General features: G+C 38.7%; 2 protein-coding genes across 3 annotated transcripts in view; one reads left to right on the top strand and one right to left on the bottom strand.

Annotated features, from left to right (window-relative positions):
- Positions 1-5,964, bottom strand: part of EIPR1 (EARP complex and GARP complex interacting protein 1) — a 63,538-nt gene extending 57,574 nt beyond the window's left edge. The window contains exon 1 of the mRNA XM_085217969.1: positions 5,830-5,964. Within this exon, the coding sequence (XP_085074095.1) occupies positions 5,830-5,871 (42 nt within the window). The 5' untranslated portion in view covers positions 5,872-5,964. The remainder of the gene's footprint in view (positions 1-5,829) is intronic.
- The window catches only part of TRAPPC12 (trafficking protein particle complex subunit 12), a 44,159-nt gene continuing 28,935 nt past the window's right edge, over positions 5,965-21,188 (top strand). The window contains exons 1-5 of one of the 2 annotated variants that reach the window (XM_085217967.1): positions 5,965-6,094; positions 6,533-7,743; positions 9,672-9,788; positions 15,633-15,746; positions 16,784-16,922. In XM_085217967.1, coding sequence (XP_085074093.1) covers positions 6,538-7,743; positions 9,672-9,788; positions 15,633-15,746; positions 16,784-16,922 — 1,576 coding nt within the window. In that variant the 5' untranslated portion in view covers positions 5,965-6,094; positions 6,533-6,537. Of the gene's footprint in view, positions 6,105-6,532; positions 7,744-9,671; positions 9,789-15,632; positions 15,747-16,783; positions 16,923-21,188 lie in introns of both variants that reach the window. The other variant, XM_085217968.1, reaches the window with a different exon arrangement.

Below are 21,188 nucleotides of genomic sequence, written 5' to 3' on the forward strand. Positions count from 1 at the left end.
TACCAAAAATTGATGTTGTTTGTTTGTTTGTTTCTTTTGCAATCTTGAAACCCATTCTTAAAAATTCCTCTACAAAAAGGGAAGGCTGCATATTTTTCACTGTTCACAGGACTGTGCTTAGCCAATGTACCAACATACATAATATTATTTACCACAACTAGAGCTGGCACTGCACCACGCACTCCCTGTGCCCTGGTTGGACCTCAGACAGCATCAATAGTGCACTGATGGTTTTGCTGTTGCTGAGCAATGGGTGCATGCCCAAAGCTGAGCCATCACCATGATGGTATGGAATGGTCACAGCATGGACTGTGCCAGGCTGCAGGTTGGATATGCCTGGTCTCAGACATAAAGAAGGCTGTTTTGGAACCATAATGCATCCAATCTGCACTTCGTACGTAACTTCTCTCAAAACTTTCTCAGTTCCTCTTTCTCCATTAACCAAATCCACAAAGTCACTTTCTGAATTAGACTGTTACTATTTAGGGTGTTAATGTGCCAAGAATAAAGTGGCTTGAGTAACCTCAGTACTACTGCTGAACATACTTCTAGTTGATGTGCTGCTCTGGTCTGATAGCAGCAAACAAAAATACAGCCCTGAATATTCGAATATCTGCATTAAATGAGCTACAATTGAGCTTCTTTTGGTTATATTACAGGTGCCATTTGAAAACAATATAGTCAGTCTGTGCTATTAAACAGTGAAATTACAATAAAAGATGTACATCACATTTGGCTTGCAGTCCCCAAATCTGAAGGCAGCCATTTGACCACCTGCTTATGCTCAAAACCCAGAAATATATAGCTCCTTGCACAGGCAGAAGAGAAAAAGGTTGGCTTTGCTGACGTCCCAATCTGAGGAAAAGAAAAATCAAGAGGTTTTTTTCCTCCCTCCTCAAGAAAGCCCCAGGATGATAACAGCATAAATATTATGCCTGCCTTCTGGCCTATTTTCCATTTTCAAGTAGGTACACTTTGATCTTTACCTAGATAGGACAGCCTTGTTCCTCCCTTCCCAGCAGGAGACTCTCCAACCATCAGCTGCAAAAAGCTGCAGCAAATCCATCAGTGAAGAGGTTGGCAGCACACATGCCCAGGTGACCCTCAGTGCTCTGACAGCTGCTTTCTCAAACTCGTTCATAGCATAACAATTCCCATCACAAACACATTTAGTGCACTGACCTTATTGCGCAGGCTGACAGGTTCTGTAAACCTTCCCAGCTACAAAAGCAACCCTTGCACAAAACCTTGCATAGCACAATCATCCTTAGAAATCCCACTTTCACACTGTCACTGTACACTTGTAACAAAGCTTAAAGGTAAATATCTTTAAGAGTTCTTCAAGCTCACATAACTATAGCTTCATATTTTCATTAGGCTGTACCTTACCTAATATTACTTAGATCCTGCTAATTACTTAAGGATCTTAAAAGTAGTAATATCCATTTAGTCCAATTCAAGCATTATGATCTTTGGAAGATTACTTAAGAGAGCTTTGTCACATACCTTTTTTTTTTTTTTTTTTTTTTCTTCTTTTCTTTTTCCTTCCTCTCCATTGAGTCTTTGAATCTAATAATGTGTTTGGCTGGAGTTGTATATGATGTCCTCTCAGGTGAAATGCTGCCCTCAAAAAGGGACACGAACGGGGAGGCAGATAGAAAAACCCATGAGAGAACATCCTTCCAGCCTGGACTACAATATACAGGACTGGCACTCATGAGGCAAATAACATTGGGAAAGAAAAAAGATCGAAGAAAACAGTAGGAATTTTAGTAAGCCATAATCATTCAGTTTCTTGAATCAATACAATTTTCCAACTAAATTCTCCAAAGACATCACTAATGCTATAATCAGATTATTATCTTACTTCTGTTTAGACAACTTTCTTCTATCCCACAAGGGATTGAAAAGGCTCTCCCAAGAAGAAAACCTCACTGCAAACACAAGCCATAACCTCTGCACCTCCCATAATGGCAGCATCACTGAGCCTGAGAGGATTCAGAGGTTCCCTGGGTGCTGCACAAGTGGCATGCAGCTCCCTGGAACGTCCCTTCCCTTCCTTCTTCTTCTGTGAATCTATACCTACTTTCTACTAAATCATTACAGCTATTCTCAGTACATACTAATTTTAAACACGCACACATACTGTGCAAGACCTGTGGCCAACCCTATGCCAGTTAGTATCTTGTACTGCTTTACGATCTGTTGTAAAGTCTCATTTTACTTTATTGAAATTAAAAGCCACCTTACTCTATCAAACAGGCAAAAGCTCTAAACCAATGGTCTTAGCAGGTTGTACAAATATGACCAACAACTAACTGAAAATTAAAATATGAACCAAGGATTGCTTATCATCACAGAACAAAGCAAGATACAGGTTCTTCCTCCAGAATCACAGTTGGCATTGAAGCTGTGCCACACTTAAGTCCTGAAAAGCAACTACCACATACCTCATGCCCAAGGCTATAAGCACATCGAGCCAACTTTAAAGTAAGGCATGTAAAGTACTTCCAGGCATTCAGTAGTGCTTATACACCTATTTAAAATGTCACTGTTGAAATATTCAAACAGTAGAAAGCTGAAAGAAACTATGGATCACCTGAAAATGAAGCTTATTCAACAAACAGTAAGCATACTGTGTACTCTAGGTTAGAAAGCAAACATAAGTCAACTCCAGCCAGGAAATATATGACACAGATTATTTCAGTAACAAAAAAAAAATAGCAAGGTCACAGAACAGCTGAGGTGGGAAGGGAGCCTTGAAGCTCACCTGGTCCGGTCCCTGCTCCAGCAGGGGCATTCAGAGCACAGTGCCCACATGACGTTCAGGTGGCTTTTGAAGATCTCCAAGGAAAAACTGCACTGCCTCTGGGCAACTTGTGCCAGTGCTCTGTCACTGGAACAGCACAGAAGCATTTCCTGGTGGGAACCCATTTATCACACTCTCATAATTTAGGTTATTAGTGAGAGTAAGATTCAGTACAGAAGGGTTGTGCTTCTGAAAGGAAATGTTCTGCAGCTACTGTTGTTGCTTCATATTCATCATAAGGATTCACAGCCACACCACTTAGTCCTCAATTCATGTGGCTTCTCACCCATTATCTATTCCTTTGCATTTATTTTCATTTTGACTACAATTGGAGCATAGAACAACTATGGTGAGTCACTGTCAGAGAAAAGTCATGAAAGAATCGCACATCCTAAAACTGATACATACTTTTCATGTTTATGCACTGTTCACATAGCTCAGCAAAGAAAACACAGCAAAGAAAAAACAGACCACATTTTGAGGGCAATATGAACAGTATAAATAGTACAAGAAAAATCTGCAGTCATCTGATAAAACAAGGGAAATGAAATAGGTTGAAAACTAACCCTAATCCTGCACAAAATGGAATTCAACAATTTAACTTGATCAAAGTTCTTCAAAGTAGTTTCAAACAGCGAGTGCTTATATGCTAGTACAAAGGCTCAGGATTTGTATATTTTATTTACATTTTCATGTGTCTGAAATGTGAGTGATATAGCTCTGCCAACTAAGATGTTCTTATTCCATTAGTCCATATTTTCATGAAAACCAAATAAAAATAATATTTGCATGTTATTCTAATCTACCTTACTTATACTGATATCTAAAAAAAAAAACCACATACAAAAAAAAAAAATCCCACCACATTCAAAACTGACCAGAAATTATGCAGAAATATTTTTATTGCAAGTGAGTTAGCACATCTGCTAACTCTGACGGATAGAAGGAATTAGCTTCACATTCTTAAACTTAAAAACCATGCTACACTGAAGCAGATCAAATGCATACTTACAACAACCACATTTCCTCAGGCAGTAACCCAAACCAGATTTCGACTCCTGGAGCCAAACACAGGTTGGACTAATCTCCAACCTCTAGTGCAGCTTCTAGATGCCCTCGGTTTGTGACATATAATTATTTACAATAGAAATAGAAGATTCCTTCCTCTCTATAAACGTTTTATCATTTCAAATCTCAGCTTTGAGTAAGATTGTCATAGAGTCAAAGGAAAGATTATCAGTAAGTGAAAGTAAAAAAATAAAAAGCCAGACTTAAGCAACAAAAGAAAAATTCTTTAAACAGGCTTTAATAGAAAAGTTATTCTGAAGTCACAGTGTTTCTGACACATACACTGGAAAGAAGCAGTCATAAACCATCTTTCTTATTCCCCACCCCCTCTCTAAATGCTCTGAATTAAGTGTAATTCTTTTTTATTACCACCACCTTAGTGCTTTTGCTTCCCAATCCCATCAGAGCTGTTACAGATTGCAGAAGGGAAGAGGTCCACAAGAGATGTGTGATGTGAAAGGCTGAATAGTGCAGGCCCATGAGCAGGCAGAAGACAGGCTAGATTTCCTATACTTCTGAGAAATTTGTCATTATAAGACCTCCTAGAAAGAAGCTATGAATTTTACTAAACAGAGGATATATTCTATTCTACAAGAAAGGTTTAAGTTTTGTTAATCTTTAAGTACAATCTACACACAAAACAGTGGCATCAGACTTCAACAGATTTAACTTGTGGTGCAGGTAAGTGCTACACATCAGCTCTTATATGAGAGGAAAACCAAACAGATTTTCTTCTCAGACAGACCTATTTGTGTAGTCAGCATTACAGAGCACGCATTTCGGTAGACAGAGCACCAAACTTCATAAACAGAACCTTCATACACTTCCAGAACACTTTCCATAAGCATTTTAGTAATGAAAAAAATGCATGTAGGCATACATTTATGGTTAGTTTATATTACTGAATCGACTGTAAAATGAAGGCTTTGCTCTGTGAGCTGCAGAAGAAATGCAGCCTCTCCTGTAGTGCTGTAACAGCAATAGTAGGGCAGTTGTTGCTAAAGAGAGCAGCTGAGTAAAACGTTATTGTGGGAAGGAATAATGGGATAGCATCACTCTCATTGGCCCGGCTATCTTACTGAGTGTTCCTCTACAACTTGTAGGAACCACACCATGAGATTGTATTCCTCCATTATGATCAATAGGTTCATAAGGAAGAGTAGGGCAGTCCAGAAAGAGGCTCCATCCTTACAGCCAAAATTACATAACTGCAGTAGTTAGAAAGGTCCTCTAGAGACCACCTAGCCCAACCCCCTGCTGAAGCTGGTTCCCTACAGCAGGTCACAAAAAGAGACATTCGGGTCCTGAATGAAAGAAACTGAAAGAAACTCCACCACCTTTCTGTGTCGCCTGTTCCAGCACTCTGCTCTCCATCATGTTCTTCCTCATGATGGTATGGAACTTCCCGTGTTGCAGTTTTTGCCTTGTCGTGTAGCTTCCCACCCCTGGAAACAGCTCTAAGGCTATGGGTTAACCTGTCATGGGGGACAGGCCCAGAGAGAGGAAAACAGCAAGAGACACCTACATACACCACCTTGCTTTGCAGTTAGATATAACTCAGTACAATTCACAACTTCTTATGAAGTTCCACACTCTACCCTCAGAAGGTCGTTTGGGGAAAAAAAGAAAAAAAGAAGAAAAATAAATTCTGAAAGGGAAGAAACAGCTAGAAGAACCTACCGGAGACTACGGGCACCTTATCGGCCCAGCACACAAAAAAGAAGAGGCTGCTAGAGAAGCAGATAAGAAGCTGACAAGGAAGGAGAAGATCCGGCAACCCGGTGGAGCACGTTTGCCCAGGGCACGCCGGGGACACCGCCAAACAGCGCGGCGGAGGGAAGCAGCAGAGGAGCGGCCCCAGCGGGGCCTCCAGCCCGCCAGCGGCCTAGGGAGCGGCACAGCAGCTCCTACAGCTGCCGATAGTGAACCGACCCACCGCCGCCCGCACCCACCTGGAACTCCAGCCCGTAGATCACCGGCGCGTCGTCCTCCATGCCGGAACGCAACGCCCGCCTCTCCCCGCCGCTCCTTTCTGGCCCTCGGCGCTGCCCGTCGGCCGCTTCCCGGAGCGGACCCGGCGCAGCCGCACTGCCGCCCGGCGCAGGCGCAGTGGGGAAAGGCAGCGGGGGCGGCGGGCGGGCTTAGGGGACCCGGGCTGGACGGTGAGACGGCCGCGGGGCGCGGGCCTGCAGGAGGACGCAGACGCCGAGGAGCAGGGTATGTGCGGGTACGTGCCCGCGGCGCTGAGCCTATGGAGGCAGCGGGGTGGCCGCGCCCACCTTGCAGCGCAGGGGGACCCCGCGGAGGCACCGAACCGGGAGGGGCGGAAGCAGCGCTCCGCGGAAGCGGCGGTGACGGCCAGGCTGAGCCGCTCGCTCCCTGCCTGCCTGTCTGCGCCGGATTAGTCCTTGCGGCTGTCCTGCTGCGTGTGCTTAGGTGGAGGCATCTGCCAGCGAATCCCAGCGGTTGGGGCTTGCTCAGAACGCCGCGGGCTGAAGAGAGCCTTTTTGTGATTTTATTCCGTGGGCAGATCTTGAAGGAAGAATGTCAGATGGTGAAATGATTGTGCTTTTGAAGCAAGAATTACAGTGTTCGTTTGATACGTAGTTATTTGGAGTGACGAAACTAATTCCTGCATGTGGTTTCTCCCTTCAGCTACCATGGAGAATAGTGCAAGCGATGCTAAGGATGCTCGGAGCACCTTGGATGAAGAGGACAGAGGAAATACAACTCAGCAGAAAACTCAGGAAGAAATCCTCTTTCACGAGGAAACCATTGATCTTGGTGGTGATGAGTCTGAAGGGAATGAAACGGTATCAGAAGATTCAAATAACTTTATAGATAAGCTTAACGAACAAATGATGGAGAGTGTCATTATTTCAGACTCTCCAAACAACAGTGAAGATGACACCGGTGAACTTGGTTGTCTGCAGGAGATTGTAGAGCAAATGGAAGCTAAGGATAACCGAAATACTCAAACAGAAGTGGGTAAAGAAGAGCTTTTAAGTAATGAGAGTGAAACTGAACATGAAGAGACGCCCAAAGACATCTCGGAGATTGGAACTGATGATCAGGCATCTTTAAAGGAAGAATCAATTCAGGAAACAGAGAAAGATGAACCAAAGTTGGGAAACAACATTCCCGTTGAAGCAAAGCCAAATGGTATTGATGAAAGCAAAACAGATGACCAGATATCGTCACCCAGTACTAGCAGACCTTCTGCTGAGGCTGAGCCTATCCCTGTGTGTACTATTTTCAGCCAAGCAAGCAATACTAATGCTCAGCCACAGTTGTTCCTGCCTGATGGCTTCGAGCCTCAGATGGTGAAATCTCCCAGTTTCAGTAGTATCATTGAGACTCCAGTGAAGTCTAATCCACAGGTGGTTCAGCCCAGTCCTAGTCTAAGCAAGTTCTTTGGTGATGCTGTTAACACTAATACTTTAGCTTCAGATTTTTTTGACTCGTTTACTACCTCCAATTTTATTTCTGTCAGTAATCCCAATGCGAGCTCTTCAGTTCCAGAACAGATGTCCTCTTTGTCAAATGGTGGAGAAAGTTCCTGTGCTCAGTCCAACCCTACTTTCTCTGTGGGAAATGGGAGACCTGAAGGAAGTGGTCCTCAAGCATCCCTAGAAACAACGCAGTCCCCCAAACCATTCTCACAAATCCAGGCTGTATTTGCTGGGAGTGATGACCCATTTGCCACAGCCTTAAATATGAGTGAACTAGACAGAAGAAATGATGCATGGCTTCCCAGTGAGGAAACCAGAAATGTTCTCATCTCAGTTGCCACACAACAATACAGCACCGTATTCATAGACAAAGAGAATCTCACCATGCCTGGATTAAAATTTGATAATATCCAGGTAAGAATCTGTGGTTGTACTTAGGTTGTTCATTGTATTTTAGAAATACTGAATAAGAGCTCTCCAAGAATGTGTTTAGTGTAGTGCTTTGTTGCCAACTGACCTCTTGTATTACATCCTTACCAGAAAATTTAATGTCACTGCCTACTAGTACCTGAAACGACTAAAATGTAAGCTGAGTTAAATTTGCTTGGTATATTGGAAACCAGTATTGACAGCATACATAAAATCCAAAGCTGGATCCAAGTATAAATCCACGTGTACAAAAGCATGTAAGTGGAAAGAAGGCATTACAGTATGTCAGTGTAACACGTTTCTATGGTAAGACCTGATGCAAAATCAGCAAGGGGATCAAAGGAGCTCCCTCCTGCTTTCTTTGTTATTATTTATAAGCAAACATGTCAGTATAGTCCAGCTTTGAGGTTCTCTATGACTACATGAATTGCATCACATCCAGTTACTGGTTTTCAGTGGCCTAACTATTCTCTTTCACTGGCCAGACATCGTTTGGTTTGCTGTCGTTCTATATTATTGTAGGGCTTTAAATTGCATATTTAACTGAAACTATAATTATGAAGTACTCAAAATGCCAGCTAAAGCATTTTGTGAGGCATGTTTTTAATGTTAAATCAGTTTCCAATAGCATGCATTAAAGTTTTGGTATGAATATGCATTTGTAAACAGGAGGGATTCCAAATTTTAAAAGGGGCAGAAAGGGATAGGACAAAGGGGAATGGTTTTAAACTAATAGAGAGATTTAAATTAGATGTTAGGAGGAAATGTTTCATTTCCTCCAGTGATCAGGCACTGGTACAGCTTCCCAGAGAAGTTGTGGGTGCCCCATCCCTGGAGGCCTTCAGGGCCAGGTTGGATAGTTCCCTGGGCATCCTGAGCTGGTGGGTGGCAACGCTGCCCATGGCAGGGGGTTTTTAACTGGGTGGTCTTTAAGGTCCCTTCTAACCCAAGCCATTCTATGAATTAAATGTATTTGAGTTTCCTGATTAGCTTCTGAAATCTCCAAAAGTAGTACATAGAACAATGGTCTTGGGCTGCAGTTAGGAAGATGTTGAGAAATAGATAGCTGAGCAGAGCTAGAACATGAAATTGAGGCACAAGAGTACCACGTACAGAATTACTCAGTTTATTGCTAGCAAAGCTGGAAGTAGACCATGTATTTGGACAGTCTTCCTCCTAGCTGTTCCATCATGCAAAATGCAGAATTAATCTGTCTGACTTCAGAAATCTGTATGTTAAATGTCTGTCTGTCTCAGCTAGTCTCATTTCTTCCAATTACTGAGCTGCTTCAGTAGCCTGGTTTCTCTAATTCCAACAGTTATATATTGTTATTGTCTAGTTCTTCTGGAATTAAAAATACTTGCTTAATTTGTTCTGTGATTATTTTTTTTTTTAACTTTTTTTTTCCCTGTAGATATTTAAAGTCAGTTGTTCATGTGCCACTTTATCTGTTATAAATATCAGGTAAAACTTTGATTTGTAATATTTCTGAAAGGCATTTTGTAAGTTATGTGAAAGGTATACTGTGCATGTGTATATATAGAGAGAGTTATGCACTAGCCATTTGTTGCCAGCACTGAAGGGCATGTGTATATGCATACTTAATATAGTGATTTGAAGGTTAATAATCTGAAGGAAACAAATAAGTGTGGACATTTTCATGCTAATTGAAACCTAGACATTAGAAAAAAGAATCTAACCAAAAACGTGTAGTAAATATAGAAATTTTCATTAAAGCACTGCAAATATCTATACATTTATGTTCATTTCACGCAGAAAGTACTAGAAGATGAGTATTTCTCAAGTGAGAAAGATATGTTGCTTACCTTCATTCTGATATTTTGTTTTACCAAAATAATGTTTAAAAGGATCTCATTGTGTTTCTTCTTTTTTTTCCTGCCATGAACACAAAGGGAGATGCAGTAAAAGACTTAATGCTCCGCTTCCTGGGGGAACAAGCTGCAGTGAAGAGACAAGTTCTAAATGCCAACTCTGTAGAACAGTCATTTGTAGGCTTGAAACAGCTAATTGTAAGTACAAATGTTCATAATTTAATATATATTAAATGTCATGCTTCCCTCACTTCCCTCAACGTTACTAATAGCTAATGACTGCTAGAAGGAAATTAAAAAGTGTATATTAATCTGTTTGTGGTCCTGCAGAAGTACTAGCCAAAGTACAGTAATTTTCTTAATGGGAATGAAACTGGTATTTAAATACTGGTATTAACGGATGTAGTAATTTTTTTTTGTATGCGAAAGTTAGAAACAAGGCAATTTTAAGATACTGTGAGTTTTATCAGCTGTTAATGTTTACATAGTGTAAATGGTTTCAAAATAGATTTTAATAGCTTTTTTGTTCATTTCCATATGCATTCTTGATGTTTTCGCAGTAGTGTTTTGCAGAAGATTAGGATGTACCATTAAAATGGTAAGCAAAGCTGAAGTGGTAGCTTCAACTGCTTTTATTTTTTTATTTCAAAGCAGGAAAACTACACTAAAATGCTTCCAAATGAAGGTTTATTTTTCTGTAGTGAAAGGTTCTTTCAGACCTTTAAATAGCTGCGTCCAGCAGCCTCATGAGCTTTGCCTTGTTCCTTCAACCACTGTGTTCCATGTGAAACTCATCACTGTTAAATGGCTGAGCTGAACTTAATCTGTTGAGATGTCAAAACGTTTCAGGCTTATTTTATTTCTGAAAAAAATGAATGAAAAATTACTGAGGAAAAGCACTTAAGAATTGTAAGTGTTATAACAATTTGTATTTAGCATTTAACATTTCATAGTTTAGTTGCGTTACATTACATGTAAAAGCTTCAGAGGAGACTTTTTGTCACGTTTAGAAGATTCTAGATAGTCTCTTCAGACGAATTCAGAGTTAATTTTTGAAACTAAACCTGGAAAAGCATACTGTGGTCTCTATCATAGAGATGATTTTTCTGTCTCTATGTTCTGCTTAACTGGAGAGTTCAGAGAAAGAAAAAATTGTCATTAAGAAATCTTGTCTCCATCTGTGCTAGAGAAGGAAAAGGGCTTTTTTCCCCACATTCGCTCTTTCGTAAGAATCAGTTTGATATACAGGAAGAAACAAATCTTTCTCTATTTGGCCCAGTAGTTTTGTCCATACAAATTGTTTTGTGCTGCAAACTATCTTATTCCTTAAGTACAGTGCTGCCGTGGGTATCATTTTAGCTTTGAGTGTGCACTTAAGCTTCATAAGAGCATTATTATGACTTTGGAATTAAAGCAGAGAATGCAGGAAGCATTGTGCTGCTGTCACTTCTTTTACTACCTGCAGCTGATTTCTTTTAAAATTTATCTCATTTGATGGTGTTTTGTTTTTGTTTTGTAAAATTGAAACCAGCCGTTCAGCCAGAAGTCAGTGTTCTTCAGTGTTCTGGGCTTCCAACTGTTAGCTGATGGCTGAGTATGGAATACAATGAGTTCTCAGTTTTGTTTGTAGAACTTTGGTTTTTATTACAAGAACTAATTTGGTTTATTTGTTCCTTGCCAATAGGACTGTGTTTTGGGTTTTTTTTTCTTTTTTTTTTTGTTTTGTTTTTGTTTTCTGAAATTGTTAATGTAGAAAACTCATTTTTGTCTGGCAGCAGTCTTATCTGCAATAGATTATATTGCCTAGAAAGCTGAATGCCAGGCCAGAATAAGTACAAGAAGTACTTCTTTAGCAACCACAATTTTACTGTTTTTGAGTGAATTCCTGACAAAATATGTTCAGAGAATGTTATCTTTTCATGTGAAGGGCCATTTACAGGGAATATTCTAATTAACATCTGGATAAAATCTGGAGCTTGAATTCAGACTGTTGCAATTTGTATTACTGCTGTGTAGTTTCCACAAAAACAGGATTTTTCCTTACCTCTTTAGTAGCCATATGAATTACACATCAACGTAGAAATTAATGAGATCACTTCTGTCATATAATTCAATTCCTTTCTACAATGGACAACCATGCAATAGGGCCTGTTTCAAAGGGGTCCACAGCACAGGAAGGAGAAACATAGACTTATGTGTGAGTTGGAGCTAATATCCTATTTAAATGTGTACATGTGAGCTAGTGTCTGAACTCTGAAGTCAAAAGAGATCTAATCAATACAGTTACTGGAAACATCTAAACTTAGATGTGTAAATATGGAGTCCCATCTAACACACCCAAGAACTGTAGGAAGATGCTATAAAATGGCACCAGTAGCCACTGGAACTAAAAGTAAATGCTGAGTCCTGTTAGGTTTGCTAGGTTAAAATGCCCCAGTGACGGCATTCACTCAGTGTTGTAACGATTGTGACTTCTGTTTCGTGTTGCTTTTTGATTTTTTTTTTTGATGTTTCCTTCTTCTCTACTGTTATTTTTTATGGAGAGACACAGTGACATTTTGATTTCTCAGATTTTTTTTATATCTTATTTTTAAAGGCAAAATTTTCTGATTTCTTCCAGTTATTCCGTAATAGGTACACTGGCTTAACCATCCTACAGCTCTTCTTGGTATCTCTTCTTTTCCTATTGAAACTAGCATTGTCTCACTGATTGTCTAGAGCTCAGAGCAGTATACTGTGCATGTTCACATACATGTTTTTTTACATGTTAATAACTATGTTTTACCTCTTCAGTTATTCTGATACCATAAACTGTGTGATCCTTGAGTAGTGATATCCTTTATATTGACAATACTTTCTGTATCTGCAAATAGAGATACCAGCTCCATTCACCAGGATCAAAGATAATACTTTAGGTTGATTCCAGTATACATCATGTAATGTATACATAATTTCTTAACCTTCCGTATAAAAGTTCTAATAAAAAACTTCTACAAGTTAAAAGATAAATTTGTGGAGACAATGAAATTAGTGTTTGCAGCAAAGAGTGTCGATGACTGAGATTGTTTTGGGTGGATCATAACATAAACTGTGAAAGTTACTTTAAGACAGCTAGTTGTCAGATGATGAATGCAACCTAGAAGATAGTTGGCTGAGTTTCCAAAGGTGCACGAACAACAGCAGTGTTGTTTCTGAGGCAAAGAGCTGTTCACCACCAACTGAGCTCCATTTGTAAAATTGGGCTAGCAAAAGTGTTTTTTGGTATGAATTTGGTTTCTGGTTGTTTGGGTGAGATTTGTACCCACTGCTGTATGGCTGCTTTGTTGAACTATTGCACTTTGACAATTTAACAGATAACTGAAAACGTGCTCCCAGTAGAGTTATGGTAGAGATGATCTGCACTTGAAGCAGTTCTGCAACTCTGAGGCTTTAAAGGGCTGCAGATGATAAAGAAATATGAGTTTTTAATTCCTGAAATGTTTTATTAATTTGGTATAGGAAAAGGCATTTATCTCTAACAGAAGCACATGTAGTAGCTTGTCTTCACAGCTTTGCTTTGTTTTGCACCAGCAAATAAAAATTATGCATACAAAAGCAAGTTGTGATTGTGTCAGTTCTTATTCCATATTTTACATTAAGTTTTTTACCCTCGTTTGAACAAATAGCAAATTTGCAAACACAAATGGTGTTTCTTACTAGAAACCTTTCTGGTATTTTGAGCAGTAAGGTGTTTGCACTAAACAGACCTAAAATAAAACTTGTGCATTTTGCTGCAATAAATATGCAATGATTGCTCTAAGTATGCAATAATTTCTTCAAGTTGCTAGACCAGGAAAGGGTTACTAACTACATTTTCTTAACTGATGTGAAAGTGTTCTACCAATGTAATTTACAGGGGAGAAGAATGTCATAGCTAGTGGAGGAGGACATTTTAATCACTTTAATGGTGTTACATGTAGAGTTAATGACTCCCTTTGAGTCTATTTTCAAAAGAAAAAAAACATATAGAGTTACTTTTGCATGTGATTAATGTTGTGTTCTTGCATATATTTTCAATTATAACAAACTTGGATGCAGTAGTATGGCATACATATTTAATAAGTTAGAAACTCTCCTTAAAAATGAAGGGGTTTTGTATTCCTCTACTTCTAAATCAGTCAGTAATTTACAACATTTTTGTAGCTGATTGAAGAAAAGATCAGAGTCTCCACAAACAGTGCAAACAGTAGTTGAGGGCTTGAGAGGATTAAGGAGGGAAGTTGAATTTTTACCACTAAAAATATCTATTTGTTGGATAAAATTTCAGTAGCTTACCTCTGACTCACAGCAGTTTTCCTTATAGCCTGAATAATGTTATAAATTCTCTTTCTCTGTCAGGTGAGTTCACTTGTCATTGAACACATATTCTGCAAATAACCTGCTTATATCTTCTTTCATAGTTTTTACCATTTGTCCTCTCTCTTTTACATTACTTTCTTTGCTTGACAGTAGAATTCCACGTGGGTATTAGTCCTTGTTGTTGCATCACCTCAGCTTCACTGCTTTCATTCAGGAAAACAACATATAGTATTGTATACAAAGAATAAATTAGAGTACTTCTGCAGTCATATGCTCTCTTTGTTCAACTGGAGTTCAAAACATCAAACAAAATTGGCCTGGAGGAGAAGGTTTCTAGGGAGCAGTTACCTTTGAGAGGGTGGTAGCTATTTGGCAGGTTTGGGATTGTTTTGTTTTTTTTTTTCAATTTTTTTTTTAAATATGAATGTATGAATATACTCACAAGAGAATGAAAACATGGTCTTTCACATACAGTGAAAATTCTGATAATTAAAGTTCTTTGGACACTTAACTGAAGAGAAAAATGATAAAAAATATTTTCCTTTTTTGGCTTGGATTGGGTCATTTTACTTAATTGGAAGATTTTTTTTTTTTTTTTCCATTTCTCATTCTAGAAAATATAATGCCTAAGTATTACTCTCATGTTTGAACTATTGTAGCAGTCTAGTTAAGCTTCCATGGGAGAGCTACACTCTGTGACCTGCAGACAACTCTAATTTTGGAATCATAAGGAATGCTATGTTTCATTTTCTACCAAAGACTTCTTTTACAGTGGTCATCTGACTTTTCCTGGTTGTCTTCTGCAGAAAAACTGGTTTTTGTTTGTGTCCAGAATAGGATTTTTAAAATTGTAGTGTCTTAATTTCTCAGCAGTGTTCCACTATTACTTCTAGATACTAACTCTCATTTGGGAAGAAAAGTTAAGTAGTTTGAGAATCTAAGTCTGCTTCTGCTCTGAGGACAGTAAGAAAATGATTTGTCTCTGCAGAAGAGGAGTAGGTGATGAACATTTCTGTTTAAGACTGTTAGAAATGTGCATTGATTTTTGTTTTTGTGTAGACATCTCAGAAGCTGCTGTGCTGCTTCATGATCATGTTGTCAATCAACTTCTACATTTCCAGTGGAACTCCATTTTTTGTCCAGGATATGACAGTGCAGGGAAAAGATGATATTCAGTGCACTGTGATAGCTCAGCTGCTCTTTGAATGAATGTGGCTGTGAAACAGGTCAGAGTATGAAACCTCATCATACCTTTTACTTGGTGTTTTTCCATCCAGCTGATTGCTCTGTTGGCACATTCTCCAATACCATGAAGCCTTAGTCTTTTTTAAACATATTTTCATTGTATTAGATACTCACACAGCTGTATTTGCATACAGGGCAGAAGCCATAGTAGGATGACAGTGTGACAGTGCAGTGAGACTTGTATAGCTGGGCAGGATTTTGTTTAATGGAAGAAAAAATATACTTAAGAATGTGTTCTATAGTGATCTGATAATACTACTTTCTCTCATGCTTTGCTTCACTTTTTCCTTAATTACACCTGGAGCTTTGACAAATGTCATTGTGCTTCTTAACACCAGCTCTCCTGACCGTGTCTTTCTCCTGATGGGTAAATGTAGTTCCTTAGACAAAACAAGCAGTAGTGCATGTCAGGGGGTTTTGCTTATGCGTTCTTGCTACTTACTCTTTTCTTCTTCCCAGAGCAGTAAAAATTGGAGGGCAGCAGTTGATTTGTGCGGACGTCTGTTAACTGCTCATGGTCAAGGCTATAAAAAAAGTGGACTACCTACAAACCATACAACAGATTCTTTGCAGGTAAGCTCAAAGATACTCAGCATAAGGAGATTAATGTAATTTATTGTCTGTTGATAACAGACGAAAGCAGTGAATACTAAAAGCCAACTAAGAACACCTTCCTTCCATCCACCTTCTTCTACTTCCCTGAGTGGCACAGGGGAATGAGAAATCAGGGCTGCAGTCAGTCGCTGCCTCTTCTCTGTGGTCACTCTCTGCCCCAGCTCCATGTGAAGTCCATCCTACAGAATGCTGTCCTTCCCCAGCTGATCGCATATGGGTTTCCCACAGGCTGCATGTCTCCCAGCATTGCCCTAATGCAGCTCCATACCATACAGCCCATCCTACAGGAACAATTCCAGCACTGTCCCAACAAGCTGTCTTCTCAGCCCTTCTGCCCCACTGTGGGCCACTCTTCTCGGGCTGCAGCTCTGCTCACGCTGCTCCTGCGGGGATGTCCATGGGCTGTGGATTCCTTCAAGCCACTTTCACTGCTGCACTTGGGCACCTCTATGGTTGCACATGAAGATCTGCTCCACATACTGCCCAGGGGCTGCAGGAGGACAGCCTGCTCCTCCGTGGGGCCTCTCCTGGGCCGCAGGAAAATTTTGCTTCATGCCTGGAGCATCTGCAGGATGTGACCAGTTGACAGGTCAGACCCTGACCCTAGGAACTACCAAATTAATGGAGTTTTACCAAAATCATATTAGATCTTAAAATTTACACAAATTTGGAAAAATAGAAGTTGGAATGGTGTATGTTATATGCTAAATCAGTTAAAGGGAGATGTTTTAATTTTGAAACAGCCTATTTATTCAAATCATCTTCAATATTTCAGTACCTTTATAAGTAAATAAAGCACCAGTCTCTGAGTTTTGTTTTAATGTTCTGAGGAAACTATTCTATGAAAAATCATGTAAATCCCAATTCTTACCCGCAAGTAACACAGAAACTCTTCACTTTATCAGAAAAACTTAGAAAGTTGAAGTTTTATTTGGATGTGGCTTGTGATTGAAGCTAATAACAAACTTTTACTTTTTATGTGTACTCATTTGTAGCTGTGGTTTGTGAGACTAGCACTGCTCGTAAAACTGAATCTCTTCCAAAATGCAGAAATGGAATTTGAACCATTTGGAAATTTAGACCAGCCTGATCTTTATTATGAATATTACCCTCATGTATACCCTGGACGAAAAGGTAAGATACTCAATTTATGAAATATCTATTTTAACCATGAGTTCTTGCCCTATTTTTATTATTATCATTATGATTCTATTTTTTTGCTTTCAAAATCTAAAACACTGTTTAACTGTAGATTGTTTCTTTTTCTTTTTTTTTTTTCTCCCCAAGGAGAGTGTGATTAACTACAAAGTTAAATGATGATTTGTGTTACAGAGTTGCTGGTAAGAAGTAAAAAGAAGTAAAGTTACTCCATCACAATATGGGTGGTCATTGTGTTTTATGCTGCTGTTACAACATTGATTTGAGAGAGGAATATTTTTAACAAGTAAATGTAATAGTGTTGTAGTTTAAACTTATTAATCTCTTTGAATTTTAATAGTTAATTCTAGCCAGAAACAGCTGTTGAAGATAAGAGTTTATACATGTAGAATCTATAGGATTTCCTCCTCTATCCATTTTCTGTATGATATTTCATAAAGATCTGAACTGTTTATATCTTTCCAGATAGTGCAAAAGGGAAAGAAAACAGAATCTTTCTGTTCTGTCCAGTATCTGTTTGATGCTTTTTTTTTTTTTTTTTTTTTACCAGCCACAAAACTGTAGATTACTAATATTTCTTGAGCCTTAGGTATCATTGGCCCATAGATCCCAAAGTTACGAACAGATAGTGGACACTCACATGGCGGTGTACATTGATAATCCAGGTCTTATTTTCTTAGATTCCCGATTTCAAGGCTAAAAAGAACTTGGAGGATTTGAGTATGATAATTTTTTTGGATAAAAATGGAACTTAAATGTAGAAATTGCAAAATAATTTAAACTAAATAGAAGAATAAGAATTTATTATGTAGCCAGTTGATGAACAGAAAAAAAATGCACCACTAGCCTCAGTAGTTTTTTATCTTGAATTACAAATGATCAAATAGTCAGCATTGTTTAAACAATTGTAGGCAGAAATTTCCTGGTTTCCTTGGCTGTTTGAATAGCAACAGCAGTTGTTGCTTTCTTCCAGAAGTAGACTGAGGGGCTCCTGAGATCTCTGACACACTGTTCCTTCTTCTATTCCACGTGTTGCCTTGGAGTGAATTCTTTATCCTTTCCTCTATACTTTAATTTTCTTCCCAACTATTCAATATCTTCACGCTTTAAAAGTCTTCTTTCATCCTAAGAAAGCAGAAGAGATTGTATCTTTTTCAGTATTAAAAATAAGAATAAATTAAGATCTATACCTGAGTAAATAAGGACACTTAAAAACTCACAGAATCAACTATTTGTGGTATTGATTTCTTCATTTCTTTCCACTGAAACATCAAGCTACAGTGGACCACAATAAGGTCAGAAAGGTAGTGGAGATTTGTAAAACATGCTAAACCAATATTTGAGTGATGTCTAATCACACTATATTCCAAGGGAATAAATAAGTATAAAAAGAAATCTTTTGCTATTCTATTTGTCATGGAATCATAGAATTGTTTGAGTTGGAAGGGGCCTTTAAAGGTCATCTAACCCAACTGTCCTGCAGTGAACAGGGACATATACATCTAGATTAGGTTGGTTGGAGCTCCATCCAGCCTGACCTTGAATGTCATCAGGAACGGGGCTTCCCCCACCTCTCTGGGCCTCACCAACCTTATAGTAAAAAAACACCACTGAGCCATTGATCACTGCTCTCTGTTTCTTGCACCCAGTTTCTTGTCCATCAAGCAATCCACCCATAAAAGCTATATCTTCCGAATTTGGAGAGAAGGATGTTAGGGGGGACTATGTCAAAGGCCTTACTGAAGTCCAGGTAGATGACATCAGTGGCTTTTCCCTTGCCCATTCATGCAGTTATGCCATTATAAAAAGTGACACAGTTGGTTAAGCAAGACCTGCCTTTGGTGAAACCATGCTTGTTATCCTGTATCACCTCTTTCTATTTGGTGTTCTTGTTGTGGCTTCCAGGAGGATCTGCTCCATGATCTTCTCTTGCACTGAAGTGAGGCTAAAAGTTCGGTAGATCATTGGGTCATCCTTTCTACTCTTCTTAAAAATGGATGTGATATTGCCTTCTTTCCAGTCACCAGAGAATTCACTTGACTGCTATGACTTAAAAGGATCATTGAGAATGCCTTGGGGACTGTGTCAGCGAATTCCCTCAAGACTCTGGGATGCATCTCTGGGCTGAGAATTCTGGGATGTCAGCCTGTTGCAGCACACACTGGTGTATCCCTATGGTCATGTATTAAAAAAAAATTGTACTAGGATCACTAACACAGGAAGATAGAGAGTATGAAGGCAGTTTCTAGAGCCCATATACCTAAATGTTGAATAATGCATTAGTAGTTAAGGCATTTTCCACCAGAAAACAGAAGACTGGTTGCTTGATAGTAGAGTAAATATGATACTGTATCATCACAATCAGAAAGAAAATGGGAAAGGAGGAAAAAGGAAAAAAAAACAACAATAAACCTTATGCATATAGAGTTCTGGCAAGGGGGATAAAAGCCATGTCTTTACTTGTACACATTTTTATTTTTTTTTAGTTCTTAGGTTATTCTCAACTACTGTAGCTTTTAGAGCACTCATCTTGGTAGTGTTAACTTTTCTGTAACTTACTGGTCTATTAACCAGAAACAAGTCCAAATTATCTCATAAAAAATGAAATGCCATTTTAATGTTTCCTTTTAATCCTTGGCTCTTTCAGAGACACACAGCATTATCAGTGGAATGGGCATGTTAGATTAGCTGGTAGGGCATAAGAGAGAGTTTATAAAGTATCATAAGGAGTGCAGAAGCAAAAGATGAATAAAAGGTCATATTTTAAAAGAAGTGAAATCAGAATATTTTTTTTTTCTTTTCTCTGCAAAAAACTTACGGAAATAAGGATGCATGTACATTACAAACTGAATTTAAGCTTGCTGCACAAAAAAAACACTACAGCAGTAACTCCTCTCCCCCATCCCTCCCAGATGCTTGCTGTTGAGAAAATGGCTACTGTGTTGACTCCAGACAGGTATTTTTAATATTTTAATCTGATACAAAATACTGTCATCAGTTATTCTTGCTGTCAGGCACAGAATTGGGTAATCATATGGGCCAAACAGCAGTGTCCTTTTTTCCTCTTCGGAATTCCTACCTAGAAAAACTTGAAAATGCAAGACTTGCTAGCAAGAATTCTCCCTGTTAAAACTAGGGCTGATCTTTCCTTACAGATGTTGATGAGTGATGGCTGCCTTTACTATAAAATGTACACTCTCATTCCAGCAGAAAAAGTTCAATATAGGGAACAGAGAAAATTGAATTTGGAAGATTTAAATCCATAACAAAGCAATTGAAGATTTCAGTAGGAAATAAGACTGGTTTAATCTCTGGATCAAGCAGGAAAGATTGAGGAGTGAATTAACTAATTTTGCTGGCTAATACCAGGATCACAGTAGATTCTTCCCCTGCCCTCCCAGAATGTTGTGCACCTACAGGTGACAGAGATGACAAAAGGAAGAGACTGTAGAAATTGGGAAAGGAAGATTTTTTTAAAAAATATTTGATATTAGAATCATGATAAAGAAAACGGTAGTGGAATCTCTGCACAGAATGACTGCAAATGCCATATAAAATGTCAGGACAATAAGAGAGGCTGGCAGCATTGCCAAAAGGAAAAGAAAGGAGTCCTGGGAGAGGAAAGTTAAACCAACCCTGCTCACCACGTTAAGTTGAATTGATACAAGAACATCTTCCACACCTCCTACTCTCACTTGGAATTTAAATTCTTTGAGGTATGCTCCTCTGTGATGAATGAATAAGGGACTATCTTCACTGCTATAAGAAGCACAGTTATAAGCTTTCCTTACTTCACACAGAAAACACGGAAAAAAAATTATGATTTATTACATCCCATACTATGGATATTTTGAATATAAAGAAATGATGCAAAAATAGTACATGTGTTACAATTAATGTGTACATTGTTTCTATCTATAGTCTCATTTCTTAAATTGTTTCTTAAGTGCTTACTCCATTTATATACCGTGATTCAAAATTAAGATACTGAATCTCTTGCTTTTATGCTTGTTACACCACATAATGATATGTAGTCTTACCAAACATCAGTGGATTCTGGATTCAAACTAATATATTTTAACCAAAATATATGAATGATTTATGTCTATTTTATTATTTAAATTAGCTAGTTAATGATGCATTTATAGTAATTTCCTTTTTCTGTTTCCAACCTTGGTGATTCTGTGATCTGTAATCCAGTACTGCATAGTTTACTGCTAGCCAGAACAGAATTGCTTTTTC

The sequence above is a fragment of the Meleagris gallopavo genome, chromosome 2 (genome assembly GCF_905368555.1).
Source record: "Meleagris gallopavo chromosome 2, MGAL_WU_HG_1.1, whole genome shotgun sequence".
Taxonomy (NCBI): domain Eukaryota; kingdom Metazoa; phylum Chordata; class Aves; order Galliformes; family Phasianidae; genus Meleagris; species Meleagris gallopavo.